The following is a 19070-nucleotide window of genomic DNA, read 5'->3' as shown; positions in this document are numbered from 1 at the left end:
AGAAGACTCAACATTTGTAAAATGTCATTGTTCTCTGATTGATCTATTGACTTGACCTAATCTCAATAAAAATTCCAGAAGGCTTTTCTGGAGGGTAGAAATTGACAAGTTGATTCTCAAATTCATATGGGAATGCAAATTACCTAGAATGATGAAGAGAACTTTCATAAAGAAAAACTGGGAAGACTTAACACTCCTGGACATCAAGACTTTTATAAACTACGATAATCAAGATGAAGTAGTATTGGTGTCAAGACAGAACACTAGATGAATGGAACAGAACAGAGTCCAGGAAAATACCTGCATGTATATGGACAATTGATTTCTGACAAAAATGCAGATACGTAATAATAATAAACTTTGTCTCATACCTCACACCATATATAAATTTAACTCAAAATAGATCGTAGTTCTGAATATAAAACATCTAGAAATGAGCAGTAGAAAAAAAAATCCTTGTGACCTTGACTTAGGCAAAGATTTCTTAGATAGGACACCAAAAGCATGATCCAAAAATAAATAATTGACAAATTACACTTCATCAAAATTACAAACTTCTCTTCATTGAAAGACACTGTTAAGAGAATTAAAAGACAAGCTATGGTAGCAGAGAAAATATCTGCAAACCACATATATGATAAAGGACTTTTTATCCAGAATATAGAAGAGCTTTCAACACTCAATAATAACACAAAAACAATTTTTCAGTGGGCAAAATATTTACCCAGAGACTTCACTAAAGAAAATATATAGATAGTAATTAAGCACATGAAAAAATGCTCATAACAGCTAAGTTACTAAGAGAATGAAAATTAAACTCACAATGAGATACAACTCCACGCTTATTAGAATCTAGGCTAAAACTGAAAAGACAGACCATAATGAGTATTAATAAGGATGTACAGCACCTGCACATCTCATGTATTCCTTGTGGAAGTGTAAAATGGTACAACCACTTTGGAATATAGTTTGCCATTTTCATAAAAATTGGAAGCTACCTGTACCATATGACTCAGTCACTTCACCACTCGGTATTTGCCCAACAGAAGTCAGAGCATATAGCCATAGAAACACTTGCACAAGAATGGTCACAGCAGCTTTATGTGTAATAGCCAAAACCTAAATTCAAACCAAAGTCCATTCATGGGCGAATAAATAAACCAATGTTGGTATATCCATAAAATGGAATGTTACGCAGCAAATAAATACTCATAGAGCAACATGGATGAATGTCAAAATAATTATGGTAAGAGAAAAAAGCCATGCAAAAAATTGAGTATACTTTTATAAAATCTCTACAGAATGCAAACTCTTTTATAGTGATCATGCGCAAATCCCCAACTATGACTATGGTGGCAGTGGGGTAATGAAGAAGGGTGGGAAGAAGGAATTATGAAGGGGCACAAGGAAACTCTGGAGTGGGGGTGGGTGATGGATATGCTCATTTTCTTGACTGTAGTTATGGCTGCATGGGTATATTCATGTCAACACTTGTCCAATGTGTACATTTTAACTTGAGCAGTTATTGAATGTCAATTATGCTTTGATACAGTTTTTACAGAACTCTGAAAGCAACTAGGGGCACCTGGATGGCTCAGTGGGTTGAGCATCTGACTCTTGATTTTGGCTCAGGTCATGATCTCAGGGTTGTGAGATTAAGCCCTGTGGCAAGCTCCAGGCAGGGCATGGAGCCTGCTTAAGATTCTCTCTCTCCCTCTCCCTCTGCCCTTCCCCATCACTCTCTCTCTCTCTCTCTTGCTCTTAAAAAAAAAGAAACAAATCTGAAGACAACTCTTAATAGTGGCCTTAGCTTTATTTTAAATAATGTTTATGAGCACTTAAAAATGTTTAACCTCAAAAGAATATCTTAACTCTTTGAGTATAGCAATAATGTCAAACATTTCTGAGGCTAGGTCAGACCTCCTCCCCAGTACATGCTCTTGTAACAATCAATACTTCCATTTTGTAGCACTTGTCAGAACTGCCACCAATTACTAATTTGATCAATGGTTCTCCTTCCATGACCACAGAGCTAGTATCAGTACCCTTCATTACTGAATCCCTAGGTCCTTGCACCTAGTAAGTTCTCAGCAAATACTTGTTGAATATAATATCCTTGACCTGGGATCTGTGTGATAGAAAGCAGGTTGTTGATATTTTCAATAACATACACTTAAAGCAAAGAAATGGTTTTTGCTCTCTATGCTTTTCATTTTCCCATTTATCTTACCATTTTTTCACTTGAGAAAAAGTGTTTTTCAGTATTTTAAAAACATGAATCTATTGGGGTTTGTTAGACTCTGGCCTCTGTTAGTAAGTTACCGGGAAGTAAAAAAGCCAAACATTGTGGCATAATTTCAGTGATTTTTAATGACTGATGGTGTGATACCACCCATGGAGATCACACAATAATATCAGCTTTTTACCTGACGATTAAACTGGCACAGTCAGCATCAAAAAAGGGAAAGAGACCATATAAACCTAAGGGTAGACAGATTATATCACAAGTAATGATCTACTCGTGAAACCTGAAAGCTCCCTCCGGGGCTTGGAGCCTCTGGGCTAGAAGGTTTCCGAGATCATCGGGCCTGATAGACGCAGGAGAGTGGATTCCTCAGCCACCTTCCCACATCTTAATTATGAAAACATTCAAGCTCAATATCAGTACAACAGTATTTGAAGAAAGGAAAGTTAATATATCTTTTTACCCTCACTCATTCCCCAGCTGCCTATTCCAAAGCTTCTAGATTACAACCTCTGGTATCTCTACCAAGCACTTTAAATTAAAAAGTCTCCATTTTAAAGAGCCTTGTTTCAATTACTTAGACAGCTACTGCTGGCCTCCGGCACTCTGAGCAGCCGAGGGAGGCAATGGGGTAAAATGTCAGAAAAGCAGCTAACGGGAAAAGCGACCACAAAGGAAGGTCATTATTGCCTCCATGGTACACCTTGGCAGGCATGCCTACTGGGGCCTCCCCTCTACCACTCTGTGCTTTTGAGAAACAGGCATCTCCTTTGTCAGGAAGGAAACATGCTGTGGGCATAGCTCTCGGCCTTAGATATTTTTTCAGGCAATCAGACTATCAGATGGATGGTGTCCTTTGGGCTCTTGTCATGGTCAGAGTCATCAGGCACTCTTCCTCCCTGTGACCTGATGCAGTCACAAAGTCTGCTTCTATTTTCAAATCACTCTATCATTTGTCCCCTTTCTTTTCAACCCCACAATTATTACCTTAATCTAAGTCCTATTTATCTCTTGTCCAGGGACAATTTAAGATCGTTGCATGTTGTAAACACTGAGAAAAACATTAGTCCCTCCATCTCTTAGGTATTCATAAAACGTAGAACCATAAAATAAAAAGCTTTCCATATGCTGAAGTGAATAGCTTCTTTCCAGACTTTTCTCAAAAATCTAAGTAAGTTAATTACTTTTTCACAGACAATCTTGGCCAGGGAAAGCTTTCTCTAGAAAGTCATATCTGTACCAGGTTTTAGGACTAGCTAGATGAAGAAGGGGAATAGGTCTCCCAGAGGGAAGCGCATGTGCCAAGGCATTCTGGTATGAAAGAGGAGGGTGCTTTCCATGTGGCATGAGTTAAGGAAAGAGGGGTAGGAAGTCAGACAGGAAACTGTGATGGTCTATGTACTAAGCTAAATTTATCCTCCAAACCACAGGGAAGTCAACGATAAATTTTAAGAACAAACTGATGGTTGCCAAAGGGGAGGAGGGGGAGGGAGTTGGGTAAAATGGGTGAAGAGGAGAGGGAGATACAGGTCTCCAGTTATAAAATGAGTAAGTCACAGAAATAAACACACAGCATAAGGAATACAGTCAATGATATTGTGATAGCGATGTAATGGGACAGATGGTAGCTACACTTGTGGTGAACATGGCATAATGTATAAACTTGTCAAATCACAAAGTTGTACACCTGAAACTAATGTAATGTCATTTGTCAACTATACTCAAAAAAGAAGAAGAAAAAGGAAGAGGAGGAGGTGGTGGAGGAGAGGAAGGAGAAGGAGGAGGAGAAGGAGAGGAAGAGGAGGAGGAAGAGGAAGATCTGTAACACATTAAGGTCAACCAAACCTCTTTCTGTAACTTCTGGCAAATCTGAGATCTACTGACATTTTCAAGTGCAAAGAAAGAATAAAAATAAAATACCAAAATAAAACCAAACTAAACAAATCTAGATTACACAAGCACATAGCCATGATTCTAAAGGATAAGTTTCCATCTCAGACTTCTTTCAGACTCTGTTCCCTCAAAGTTCTTCTCAGTGGTCTCCTTGGCCTGGGCACCATCTTTTCTGTTATGCCCTCTATGATTTCCTAACTTGATCCAGAGTCAAGCCCAAAGGTCAATTTGAAACCTTCCTGACCAGTCTCAGGACCTCTCATGTGGCTCTGATTTCCATCTTAGGGATAAGTCCCACCCTCACTTCATTATCCCCCCACCCCCATTGCAAATCCTTCCTGGTGGATGGTTCCATTCCACATGTCTCAGGAACATCTCAGGCTACAAAGCAGGAAGGGACTCCTACTCTCCCCTCATACAGGACAGTAGAGACCCAAAGCTCAATAAGATTTCCATCACTCACCAACCTTGACATATGTATAGGTTATGGGTGGACTGTGTTCCCTCCAAATTCATATGTTGAAGTCCTCACCCCCAGTACCTTAGGATGTAACTGTATTTGGAGACAGGCCATTTAAAGAGTTAGTTAAGTTAAAATGAGGTTATTAGGGTGGGCCCTAATACACTATGACTGGTCATAAGTAGCACTTAAGAAGTGGAGATTAGGACATAGATACACACAGAGGGAAGACCATGTAAAGAAGCAGAAAGAAGATGGCCATCCATAAGGCAAGGAGAGAGACCTCAGAAGAAACCAATCCTGCTGACAACTTGATCTCAAACTTCTAGCTTCCAGAACCATGAGACCTTATATTTCTATTGTTTAATCCACCTAGTCTATGATACTCATTAGTATCCCCCTAATGAGGGCAGGCCTAGCAAAATAATACAATATGTGACAAGACAAAGAACTTTTCTTTTTTTCCACCAGAATTCCTCTGAGAAGGACCTCTTCTTACTTCAGGACTTCATGGATCAATGTAAAGAGGAGTCAAAGTATAGCCTGGATGGCCTGAGTCTGGGTCTGTATGCCTGGGCATCCAAGAAGTAGGTGCAGACAAGCTGAGGATTTTGTCTGCTGTGGGACAGAAGACCTACTGAGGCTGCGGGCAGGGTCAGTGAAGGTATCAGTTTCCTAACACTGCTATAACAAATTACCACAAACCTAGTGGCTGAAGACAACACAAATTTATTATTTTTTAATAATTTATAGAATATAAATTTAATTTATAAATATAAATAGAATTTATAGAATATAAATTACAATATTTTCTGGAGGTCAGAAATCTGAAATCAGTCTCAGGTTAAAATCAAGGTATCCATGTGGCTGTAATTCCTTTCGGAGGCTCCAGGGGAGAATCCATTTCCTTGTCTTTTCCAGCTTCTAGAGGCCGCCTGCATTCCCTGCCCTCCTGGCACCATCTTTAAAGAACATCACTCCAATTTCTGTTTCCACTGTCATATTTCTTTGACTCTCCCTTTTCTGTCCTCCTCTTATAAGAATAACCCTTGTGATTACCCTGGGTTCACCTGGGTAATCCAGGATTCTCTCTCCATCTCAAGGTCTTTGACTTAATCACATATGCCCAGCCCCTCCTGCCCTGTAGGGAATTGTTCTGGGGATTCAGAAGTGGACATCATTGGGGGAGGGGGCATCATTCAGCTTCTGGTTTTCCTCACCAGAGGGTGGTATGACAGAGGAGAGACTAGGGACATAGAAATGTTCAAGGGAATTTCCTGAGTGGAAACCTATGTGCTACCATCCTTGACACCAGAATTCTTCAGCTACCATCACCTAATCACAAAATGCTTAGCAGAGTTGGTTCTAGATTCCCCCCCCCCACACACCCCAGGAGCAGTCAATGACCCAAGAATTAAGTAGTTATTTTGGGAGATGGTATGGGAATAGAGAAATTATCCAGGCAATGGAAGGCAGTCAATACATGGTATATTATAAAGCCAGCTAATTCTGTGGGCAACTAAAGCTTACCTGCAATGGAAAATTCTGGAAAAAAAGTGTATAACACTTGGCTCAGAGTTGTCCCATGGGAGAGGTGAGGGAACAAGAGGATCTATACACCACATTCTGTTGGTCACTGGCTGAGGGCCGCTCCCACATGTTGGCTCCCTGGCCCTTCTACTGCATAATGGGCAGAGGAGTGGGGTAGGCTCTAGAGGGTCTGGAGACAGGCTTCCAGCAAAGAAATGCAAATCCTAGCAATCAGACATCAGTGGGAGCACACTACAGTGGAAATACCAAATGCATATGGACAGGACATCAACAGTGTCTGTTAAAATTAAATTAGACCAATGACAAGGCTGAGTTTTGCATCCTCATTGATGTGGGGTTGAAACAGTCCATAAACATGAGGTAACAGCTGACATCTGGAATACATGGAGAATAAATATCAACAGAGCAGTGGCATATCCGTGCTTGTCTTATACCTGATGCATCCAGGACCGCCATTATGGCAACTCATTCTGTAAACTTCTACACAAAATCCAGCCTCGAACTCCTTGCTATCTGGCTCCAGCTCAGGACTTCTGCAGAGTCCTGTTTCCAGCATTTTCCTGGTCTCCAGCCAGTTTCCCCCCTCCTCTCCCACTCCCACCACATTTGGCTTAGACAGAACATCAATCTGCACTGCCACACATCTCTATTGCTCTTTTGAGTAGATGAAAATATATTGGATAGAGTTTCGCTCCACCTACTACTTCCTCCCTTGATTAAAAAAGAAAATTAAAAAAGAAATGACAAAAAGGAAAATCTCCAACTGTTATTTGCTCCTTTCATTTCACTCCTAGTCCTCAGCCCTTCTTCTCCACCCCCAGCCAGAAATCAGGCACTTTGGGAGTTTCCATGGCCATGTGCATGAGGACAATATGCATGTGGGTACTTTTAAGTAAGAAGTCAATGTTCTAGAATTTAATTTTCTCCTCTCACATTAAACCTGCCATTCTTCACATAATCGGAGTGATGAATGCAGAGTCTGACTTCGTCTTCCTGACATTAATACCCATCAGGACTTCAAATGCAAACAATTGTGACATTCGACTTTATAAAAATTACCAAGTGCACCAACTCCGCTTAATTAAACCATTTAAAAGTTGCTTTTGTTACATTTAATGAATGATATATTATACTGCAATGAAACATGCAGCAATACAAATACTTCACAATGCTTCCAATTAAGACTCACTTCACTTATGCCAATTGACAACACAAGTGTTCCACACTTCATTCAGTTTGTGCATTTTAAATGAACTGGTTAGTGAGAAGGGTGCTTCTGCGCTAATGAGTTTTGTAATCAAGGCATCTATTTTAATTTCAAATTGACTAGATTGGGGGAAATTGCTAGACTAAATGACTGGTACTAATTAGGATTATAAAAATATTCATCATGCCATGGAATTAACATGGGGGTCTGATTTTCCTACATTTGCATATTGCTTGAGTTTTGGGGGAAAAAATCTTGACAAATTGTCTTCTCTTTAGTAAATTGAACAAACACTATATCTGTTTTAGCCCTTCTTTTCATTTAAAGCATAATACATATTCATGATTTGTAAATGAAGTTAAATGATTTCAACTTCTATCTTCATTACCATATTAAAGATGCTGTCTCCATAAACTTCCTTAAAAAACTTCAAATCATAGTATTACCTACTTAAATGGCAAACTCTTTGGTTTAATCTACATATTAACCCACATGTTGGAACAAATTGATGGGCAAAGAGAGCAAAAATAGACAAAACCTGAAAAGAAAACACAACTGCCTTCTTTATTTTTCTGCTGGAGGCAGAATTAATTAGTCCTTTGGCCTAACATCAGTAAGCAGTTTGATGGCTTCTGGCCTCAAGGTCCCATCCTGGAAAGTGCCATCAGGTGAGGGATGTGACAGAAGAACCACTGGATTCATCCAAAGGTCAAGTCTTGGCATGGCTGATTTTGTGGTCTCATTATTACAGCGTTTTCTGGGGCTGGGATTCAGTGTGAAGTGGCCTATATGTGTTTCTGCCCAGATGTGGTGGTAAGTCTGTTTATCCACTAGGGAGAGTGAGGTGTGGTGGTGACTCGTAGTGGGGGATCTCAGGAAAGCCTAGGATAGAGAACAGGCCAAGCCCCCAACTGGCTACGTGACCTTGGGCAAGTTAACATTGCTCTCAAGAGTCATACGCTCACATGTATCTTGGAAATAATACTATCCACCTTGCAGACTCCTACGAGAATTCAATATAATAATGTACATAAAAGCATTTTTCTCCATTTCTGAGAAGCACCTATATGTCCAGTGCTGAATAATATAACATGGGCATGTAAGAGTTACTCAGCACAGACCTTAATTCACTGCATATATCTCCACCCCTTGGCTCCAGAGTATCTGCTTCCATTACAGCTGTCAAATCAAATAACCAAATACTAATTCAATTTTGGGGTATAGTCGCAAAATTCATCTGAAAAACTACCAGAATAAATCACTTCCTTAACATCTATGTATAGTGGATGCTTCTACATAATAAAACCTATATCTATCACTGAGTTGTAAATAATATAGATTGAGATTATATCCAACAAGAGTACAATTTTTGTTAGGAGAACATACATAATTTCTAGAGTTTCCCGCCTTAAAAGGGACCAGAGTGAAAAACAAAGCTGAAGAAAAGAGAAATCTCAGATTCAATGTCCTCCGAGTTCAGGGCAATTTCCCTCTGCACCACACTGCCTCTTGAAAAGGTATATAAATAATGATTTGAGACAATTTTACCTAAAGTGACCCTAATCACACCTAAAATGTTTTTTAAGAGCACTATCTTGTACCTAGGGATGAACATAAGCTATTTAAAGTAGATTACTTTGGGGCACCTGGGTGGCTCAGTTGGTTGAGGGACTGCCTTCGGCTCAGGTCATGATCCTGGAGTTCCGGGATCAAGTCCCGCATCGGGCTTCCTGCTCGGCAGGGAGTCTGCTTCTCCCTCTGACCCTCCTCCCTCTCATGCTCTCTCTCTCTCATTCTCTGTCTCTCAAGTAAATAAATAAAAAATCTTAAAAAATAAAATAAAATAAAGTAGATTACTTTTCAGAATTTTTTCAGTTATAAAAGTAATCTAATGAAATAGAAAACTTAGAAAACAAATGGTATGGGAAAAAACCCATAAACATAATTCCATCATCTGAAGAGAACCCAGGAAATATTTGGCAATATTCCAGACTCCATTCCTTTTAACGTTTTTCTCCTTCCCTCCCTCTTTGCTTCCTTTCTTCCTCCCTTTGTCTTATTTTTTGCATATCTGTATTCAAACAGCACTACTTTACTTAACATGTCTCATGCATGTGTGTGTGTATATGTATATATATAATGCATGTAATATGAGATATACATGTATCAAATAGGAACTAATGTGTATTCATGTTGTCACCTGGTCATCACAACCACCATTTTGTTGGCTGCATAATATTCTGGCATAAAGTCTCTTAATGTTAGACATTAAGTTTCTACGCAGTTTTTCCCATTATGAATGACTGTGATAAACATCATCATACCTAAAACTTTGTGGCATTTGGTATTATTCTCTTGGTACAGTCTCAGAACTGGAGTAACTGAATCGCTGGATCAAAGTTATGATATGTATGTCTCCTTTTTTTAATATTTATTTATTTATTTATTTGAGAGAGAGAGCACATGTACACACACGTGCCAGGTGGGGGGAGGGGCAGAGGGAGAAGGAGAATCTCCAGCAGACTCCCAGCTGAACGAGGAGCCCAGTATAGGGCTCGATCCCACAACTTTGAGATCATTACCTGAGCTAAAATCCAGAGTCAGACGCTTAACTGACAGAGCCACCCAGGCACCCCTGTGTATGTCTCCTAATACACATTGCCGAGGTATCTTCCAGGAAGGCAAACTCATTTGCATGGCTATAAATATTATGTCAGAATATGGGTTTTGCCTCAATTTTGCCCCAGTCAGGGTCATTTGTAATGGCATGCAGCTGATTTCTGGCTAAACTGGTAAAGGAATAGACAAAGATGAATTCCTTAGAAGAAAAGTTAGAAGTCAGCAGGTTAGGGAAATGACAGAGAAGGAGAATTTAAAAATATTAACTTTAGAGAATTAGATTGAACCAAAGGCAATAATTCAATGATGTTGAGTAAGCCCGATTCATCCAGACCTTTTGTAAGGGAACTTTCAAAAAAATGTCCCTTTAAAATTAATTTCACAGGTTTCATTTTCAAAAATGTGTTCCTTTCTGTGTCATAAGGAGAATACCCAGTTTTAGGCAAAGTTGAGGAGAAACCCATATTCTGACATAGTTTTGATGGTCATGCAAATGAGTTTGCCTTCCTGGACGACACCTCAGCAATGTGTATCAGGAGACATACACAGGGGCACCTGGGTGGCTCAGTCGGTTAAGCATCCAACTCTTGATTTTGGCTCAGGTCATGCTCTGCATTCAGTGGGGAGTCTGCTTAAGGATTCTCTCTCCCTCTTCCTCTACCCGTCTCCCTGCTCGTTCTCTCTCTAAGTAAATAAATAAATCTTTAAAAAAATGACCCTGATTGATAGTGGCCCCATGAGGGTGGAGGATAATGACTGCACAGTGAAAAAGGGGATTCTGGGAAGCCAGTCATGTGCTCCTTTAATCAGAGTGCTAGTTTCACAGGTGAACTCAGTTTATGAAAATTCATCGAGCTCATGAGATGCACACTTTCCTATATGTATGTTACACCTTGCCTTAAAAGGTTTAGAGACTGACCCTGACTTTAAAAGGCCAGGTGCTGTCATACCAGGGTGAGTGGTCAAGATGGGGGCAGAGAATGGAGGCAAGATAGAAGGTATGGTCAGGTCAGGTAGACAGGTTCCTAAGTCTAGAGAGGCTTGTCAAGGAAGGGATAAGCAGAAGAAGTCCTGAGTCCAACAGGAAAACTAGAAATATAGGGTCAGAATTAGGGACACTAGGCAGCAGTATGAACACAAAGGATCAGGGCATGCGTGAAGACACGGTCACTCCATACAGGAAATGGGTGGAAGAAGGAAGAAAAGGCTCTGAAGCTGCTCCATGTCCTTCCCACCTGTGGCTACAGTCACCTCCTTCACCAAAATACTGTTTTGGCTGAATTTCTACCATGAGAGCATAATGGCTTTGGGAAAGGTATTGGGAAAAGGACACGAGTACCCTAGCTAATACATATATACGCTGCACCTTACATTAATTATTTTAACAAATGTTCTTTTCCCTGACAGAAATGTGTTAGCTTACCAAAATGGACACCTAGAAGGTAGAGATAGAGCACAGAAACTCTGGGACATGATACAGAGAAGCAGGTTTGGGAAGACAAAGGCCACCAGATCCATAATTTTGTTGAAGGTTGTTCCTTTGAGCTAATGTTCTCGTGAGCAAAGTTGCCATGGGTGGAGATTTTTACTGCATGACCCTCACTGAATGCAAGTTAATATTATATGTTCAACTAGTTTTGTCATTCAGAACTCAGCTCAGGTAGATTAAGGGTAATATCTGAATAACACAGAGGTTGCTCCACCTCCTTGATAAAAAATAGGCCATTCTTGGCCCACTGTTTCTGTTTTCACCTCCATGAAAGTGGCCTCATGGAAACCAGGTTTCTATGGTGATGGAGATAGCACATCCCCCCTGTACTGACGAGATCTCTGGAAGAGCACAGTCAGCTTGCCATAGGTGAGTGGGGCTCTCAATTTTCTTTCTCTTAAATGATACACAAATGGTTTTATAGGCATGGAAGGGACCTAATGAAATTGCAATGTTTTTCTTTATTTTTAAAAAAGAGTTTATTTATTTATTTGACAGAGAGAGACACAAGCAGGGGGAGTGGGAGAGGGACAAGCAGGCTTCCTGCCCAGAAGGGAGCCCGATGCGGGGCTCGATCCCAGGACCTTGGAACCCTGACCTGAGCCGAAGGCAGACGCTTAACAACTGAGCCACACAGGTGCCTCTGCAATGTTTTTCTTTAAATAGAAAGTGCCCTTCAGTAGTACTCTCATTCCATGGAGGATATGCTTCAAAACCACAGTCATCCCTGGTTAATCCCCAGCAGCTTTATCCCCACCAGGTGGGAGCTATAAAGCCTGTTTCTGCCAATGGCTACTGAGGAACGTTGTCATCACCTGCTAATCCTGGAGCTCTGAATACAATTACATTTCTAATCTGAGGGTTTACAGAAGAATATAAATGAAAGGAACAGCGTCATTTGTATCCAGCATTCCCGAAGTACGGGTTTAAACTTCCTTCTGAATTTTCAGGCCCTCCACAGTCCAGATACTCTAATTCGCCAGTACCTTGTTCATGCAGGACACAGCAGCCCCAGATAGGATTCAACCAGCAAAGCCTGCATGGAAGCACCATCACCTCTTCAGCTGTGGACTCTATTTGGCCAGTGACCATGCCCAAAACTGCATCAGCTCCTTAACCAGCCTGTCAATCTGTCAGCTACTGTTGAACTTGGCTGGTAGCAGGTGATCAAAAACAAAAAAACAAATCAACAAAAAAACACACATAGCGGCCCACTCCACCCAACTACTAGAACAGAAACCCTTCATTATGTGTGCTAGTGTTTCAGAAAGTGTTTTTTTACGTTGAAAATACTGTTAATTCTAGACCAGTCTAGGCTGGAAGTGTCTGAAAAACAAGAGAATCTGAAATCCCATGGAGTTCCTCATCTCTGATCTCCAAAGCCAGCTGTATCTGTTAAAGTTTCATGTTGCCAAGAAGATAAATGATAATAGAGAGTTTTGTAACTCTACCTCTTCTGCAGAAAAATAGCTGTTTTCAACTGTCTCCTGCGGAAGACCCCTGTGCCAGGATGTATGCATCTGTGAATACATGAGCATGTACCCACTTTAAAAAAAACAAAAACAAATAAAAAATCAAACCAAGTCTCTTGTCAAAATAAGAAATGTTTAAAAATCCAGCTCTCTACAGGGATGAGAACAACACCTATCCATTTAGAGGACTGTAATATCCTCAAAACCTATCTCAAAGTCTTTTTTTAAGAATCTCAGTTTGAATAATAGTATTGAGCCCTCCAGCTAATCCAAAACATCACAGTGTAGTTTCAGTCATCAGTGAGGCCACAGCCTGATGGAAACAAAAGAGAATCCGGCCTCTTAAATAACTGTAAATATACAGCCCTCCAAAGACATTCTGGGGCTTTGATTCAGACAGAAGAGAGGCGTAGCTTTTCTTTTATTATTCCAATTTGATCAACCATAACCTATTACTTTTGCCAGTTGTTTCACAAAGATTCTTATAAAGCATTTCCCAAGATTCATATACCCAAGAAAGAATCTCTCATCTTCAGTAAGTACTGAGTTCTTTTATATTAAAATGAAAAGTGCCAGGAGAATCTATAGGACAGAAGAGGAGCAGGAATCAGGAAGCTCCTAGGATGGCCAGAATGGAAGGACTTGCTCAAAAGCCCAGGTCAAGCTGAACAGGAAACAGAATAACTTTGCTATACTGTGACACATCAAAATTGGAGAGCCATGGCCCTCCAAAGGGTCAAGTGCAAGGTGCATTTGTCCCTACCTCCCCACCGGTTTGCAGCTTTGGAAGTTGGGAGGCTTGGGTGATCTCCCACAGCCTGGCCTTGACCAGTACAAGGTAGGCACATTTCCTAGCTGACTCACAACCTGCCATCCAGGGTCTCAACTAACACAAAGTTATGAGCATGTCTCAATTTCTAGCTGCAATTTTGTTCTATCCAGAATTCTCCAGCAGCGGCTTTACCGAGTGAGATCTCTTGGCAAGTCTCCTACAGCTTTGAGGTAGCAATTTGGAAGGTAAAGCAATTGGATATTGTCCCTTTAAAATATCATTCAATTAGGTCTTTTGTAATACATACAACATAACGAGATAGCCTTACCAATTCTAAAGAAATTGCTAGTGCATTTCATCAAAGGCACAATAATGGAAACATCAATTCACTCCTCACCACAAACATCTCCCTTCGATGCTGCAGTTACCTTCCTACTCACACTTTTCATTTTCTCTAGAAGAAACCAGATGCCTCAATGCATGCACATCAGAGAAGGTTTCAGTCTGAAATAAGACATTTGTCTATCAATCTCAACTCTCCATCCGCTGCTGCATAGCATCCCTCTCCTTGACTCTAAACCAATAAATTAAAGAAAAACTCCTCTAAACCCTGGATGATGGAGGCTAGGTGTTTTATGCCAGTTCTGCAAAAGTTGCCAGGGGCATCGTCTGCCTCCTCACACCATTTATTTAGAAGAATGGCAGGGTACCAGTTAGAAACTTTATGGGCCTGAAGAACATTCAGCCACTTTATGCAAAAGATGTTAACAAGAAAGAGTACCTAAGGAATAATACATCCAGAAATGTGCAGTGTGATTAGGAAAATCCATCAACACCTACTGCCACATTTCCAAATATTTTTACTATGTAAAAAAGCAGCCACCAAGCCTGAAAGTATTTTGAATGCATTAAATCCACAAGACTACTTCATGAGCAATGCCCCAGATGTTCTCAGTGCCATGGAGATGAGGGAAAAGGATCCTCCTTCTGGATACACCCAAGGCATTCCGCATTTGGTTTATCAACCTCTTGGCATGAGATGTCTAATCTAGCTTGTCTCTGTATAAATAAAAACATAGTTTAGGTTTTCTGAGTGTCATCTAAACAAATTACCATCCAGCCTTTAACAATAGCCAAAAAATTTATTTTTCAATATAGCTTCAAAATTCATAGCAATACGAAGCATCCAAACTCACAGACTACCTGACATTTGGCTAAGTCTTTCATACAATAGCCACTTGATGCCATGAAAGAAATGTATTTGCAATGGCTTTCGCTTTGCAAATGTCATGTGGCTGTCCTTAGGGGATTGCATTAAGCACCTGGCACCCACCATGAGGCTCCATTAATGAGAGATATAAAGGTTATGCTGAAATTATTGTTTAAAGGTGCTGACATCTCTCTCTCTCTCTCTCTCTCTCTCACACACACACACACACACACTCACATTTAAAATCACATATTCAAATATATACTGAGGAACAACTGTATCAGGATTTAAGAGAGAAGAGAAGAAGCGAAGCTATTTCAATTAAGGTTAATCTGTGGATATCTCTACACAAGGCAGTGCTTATAATTATCTATTTTATCTATTTGCTTTCACTGATTGATTCCACAACATGATTACCTAATAGTTTGGCATCAAGCACTATACTAAGGTTCTATACTAAGGAAATACAAAGAAGAATAATCTAAAGTCCCTTTTCTTAAGTATAAATTGATCAGCTACAGCAGGCTTACCATAGCATTTATGTATCCATCCACTAATTTGTCCACCTCACAGATATTTACTGAGCACCTTTTAAGTACCAGGCACTGTGCTGGCCCCGGTGCAACATCCATGAGCAAAACCGGACGTGGTCCTGCCCTCCTGGAGCTTGTAGTCCAGTGAGGAACACAGATAATCCAAAGATCACATAAGTCAATGTAAAATCTCACCCGTGACAGGCCCTCTGGAGGGGAAGTGGATGGCACTATGGGAAAGAACACCACGGAGCATCTAACTTTGTCAGGGAGTTTAGGGGAAGACGTCCTGAGGAAGTGATACTAGATCTGAGATCTGACAGTGACAAAGTTGACTTCACGGAAGAAGATTTAGGCCCAGGAATGGAGCCAGGAAGACAGCTGGGATGAAGAACTGAAAGAAGGACATTCAAGGGAACGTGGTAACGGTGAGTCAAGTCAGAGGAGGGACCAGCTAAGGAGGCCCTAGTAGATTCTACAGAGGACTGTGGTCTTTTTTCTGTGAACACGGAGAAAATGCAGAAATCCTAAGATCTACATTTGGGAAATAGATTGTTCAGGTTATAGTATAAACACTGGAAGAGGCTCTGGTCAACCCTCGAATGACAGATATAACCTAGATTTCAGTGGTGGTGGTAACAGAAGTCCATGGAATTACGAGATGGAGATAGAATGATAGGTTAGAGATGCTAGGTTAGGAATGAGGAAGTATTAAGGATACCTCCTAGGTCTCTGACTTTTGCAACCAAATGGATACAATTAGGGAAGACTGGAAGAGAACCAGCTATGTTGGAGGGAGAGCAGATGTCCATTTTTGGAATCCACTGAATCAAGAGGCTTCTGAGACATACAAGAGACAGAGTCAAGTACACAGCTGGATAAATGGATCTTGAGCTCGAAGAGGAGGACTTATTGGGTCATTATATCTTGAAGGTACTTTTAGAAAACAACAAAATGGACGAGTTTGAGACTTCCCTTCCTTTGCTAAACTACAAAAATGGTATATTCAAATTTTACCAAATCAACGCAGCATGGTATGCTGGAATATTCCCTAGACTTGGAATCTGACAACATTCATTCCAGCTGTGGCTCTTCCAACTACCAGCTGGGCAGGCTTGAACAAACACCTTAGCCCTTCGGCACCTTCGTTTACTACAATCACTATAAAATTACTATGAATACACTTTTCCTACTTGCTTCACAGGGTTGTTTTAAAGGTCAAATGAGTAAAATTATAGAGGAAACCATCTTAAGCCTATGAAATGATGCACAGCACTGCCAATAATAGAGCTGCTTGCATAGTTTGATACTAAAGAGCAGAAAAGATAGTTCGTTGCTACAGACAAAATGAACCCGGCTGGAATGATGAAACGTCACTGAATCCCCTCCAACATCTGGACTAAGTAAACAAGTGCTTTTCACCAGGTGGTACCTGGGTGACAAGATGTGAATAAAGACAGTGTTTGTTCACCTTTTGATCCAGACTGTAGGCCAGCACCCAGTCCTCCTGCTTGGGATGGAAGAGCAGACTCTGGATGTAGAAAGTGAGCCGGTATTTCTGATAGGTGGCCCCCTCATCTGAGCTGATTAATATGCTGCTCTCCATTTCAGGATCACTAAGAAGCATGATCTAAAGAAAGGAGAGGAGAGAAAATACAGATGGAGTTAGCATGAGAGAATAAATACAAGAAATTAAAGCATAAATATAAAGTCATCTGTATTTGTATATCACAGCACAGAAAGGGGCATGTGGGTCTCTATATGAAATATTGGCATTTTTTCCCTGATTTAGCCCTTCGTTGCTGAATGGAGCTAAAATATTATGCATGGTTAGGTGTGCATACAAATGAGGCTTCATTTTGTGATGTCCATCTTATAGGTAGTTTCATTGTTGATGTTCATCTTTTAAGTAGGGAGAGCATATTCTTATGCTCCTCTGTCCCCTGACCTTGAGACCATCACACAAGCCCTCTGCCCCTCCCCCTCCCTCAATTCTCCAGGGCACTCTTCATCACACCATTGTTCTTACGTGCCCTTTAGTCTTGAAAAGGATCTCCCTCTTATCCCACTGTTTGTTTTGTTCTTTCTGAATGAATTGTTTGAGTGATTTAATTGACTTAAGTGGTTTCAATGATCACTTTGTTCTAGATACTTTCCAAAGCCCACATCCCCAAAGGCCCCTGGGGCAAAGACTGCTGCTCAATAAAGTGCATCATCCCTAAGCCAAAGGGACAGAATGGTGTAGTAGAAAGGCTTTGGCATCCAAGGGAGCAGATTCAAACTCAACGCTTCTCTGTTCATCTTGGGTCACCTTGGAAACCTACTTAACTCTAGAGGCCTCAGTTTCCACAATAATTTCAGTAGCACGATATCCGAACATGGCTTTGACAGTGGGCATAACATACAGTCTTACAAGTGATCGCTCTAATTATCATTGACCTTTCAGTACTTAACGTAAAAGCCCCCTCCCATCAGCGCAGATTGGCTTCTACTTATAGTACCTCAAAGACATTGATCTCACTAACCCTGTGACTGACTTTCCAGTATTTAATCCAACAGACACTTAGACGCTCAGACCTTTCCCGCAGTTGAACTCCTGACAGTCTTCGATACCAATGGCAATTCCATCCTCCTTTCAGCATTCCCTTCCAGGGGCTTCCATAACATCAAGTTCATCTTGTCTTCCTTTTCATCTGTTTTGAATACTCAACCTTCTCTGATCTCCTTATAATAATGACCATTGCTAAACCCTCAGCGTAGACCCCTTTTCTTTTTATTCAATGCACTGTTCCTCAGTGACTTCTTCCAAGCTTTATTTTTTTCAATTGCCATCTTTCTGGGACAACTCAAAAATTCAGTCTGGACCTGAGGTCTCCTCTCAGTCTCAGACTCAGCTTCCTGGCAGAATCTTCTATTTGGATGTCCACAAACACCTCAAACTCACCATGCCCCACAATGTACCTGATCCCAGTCCTATCCCTTTCCCACCATGTCCTGCCTGGCTCAGTTCGTGTTTCCACCAACGGTTCAATATAAAGCCAAAAACCCGAGATTCATCCTTGACTCTGCTTTCCCACTCGCCTCTCAAAATACCCATGTATTTTACCGATTAATTAGCTCTAAAACCAAATCCATTCTCTTCCTGCTATTGTAACTGCCCTAGTCCAAAACGTGATAATCTCTACACTGGATTACTGTAAAATACCCCTAGCCAATCACAGTGCTGTCCCCACTTGCCCCCCATCCACTTTGTCACACTGTGGCCAGAACAACTATCCTATAATACAAATCTGATTCCAACATCCCCCTACATAAAACCACCCGATGGCTTATCATTGATCTTCCTATATTCTAAAACCCTTGAAACGGCCTAGCAAACTCTGCCCCCTGCTTTTGTCTCTGGCTTCATCAGCACCACAGCCCTTTTGACCTTTATTATCCAGAGAGACCCAGCTTCTTTGAGTTCCTCATGTTTGCTGAGTGACTGAGCACATGAGCTTATTCCCTCTTCAGAGTTATTTCCTGTCTTTCGCTCTACTCCCACCAGTCAATAGGGCTACTTCGACACGTGGTCTGAGCCGCAGGGCCCAAAGCACAAAACGAAGCCAAAACCATTCCC

General features: G+C 40.9%; 1 protein-coding gene across 1 annotated transcript in view; it reads right to left on the bottom strand.

The window, feature by feature from the left end:
- The window catches only part of SORCS3 (sortilin related VPS10 domain containing receptor 3), a 572838-nt gene that overhangs the window by 254702 nt on the left and 299066 nt on the right, over positions 1 to 19070 (bottom strand). Inside the window, exon 4 of the mRNA XM_045876297.2 lies at positions 16923 to 17081. Coding sequence (XP_045732253.1) covers positions 16923 to 17081 — 159 coding nt within the window. The remainder of the gene's footprint in view (positions 1 to 16922; positions 17082 to 19070) is intronic.

The sequence above is a fragment of the Mirounga angustirostris genome, unplaced genomic scaffold (genome assembly GCF_029215605.1).
Source record: "Mirounga angustirostris isolate CCGP_5_RB_7025 unplaced genomic scaffold, mMirAng1.0.hap1 SCAF_6, whole genome shotgun sequence".
NCBI lineage: Eukaryota > Metazoa > Chordata > Mammalia > Carnivora > Phocidae > Mirounga > Mirounga angustirostris.
The sequence above is the reverse complement of the archived record's forward strand: the minus strand, read 5'-3'. Positions and strand labels throughout refer to the sequence as shown.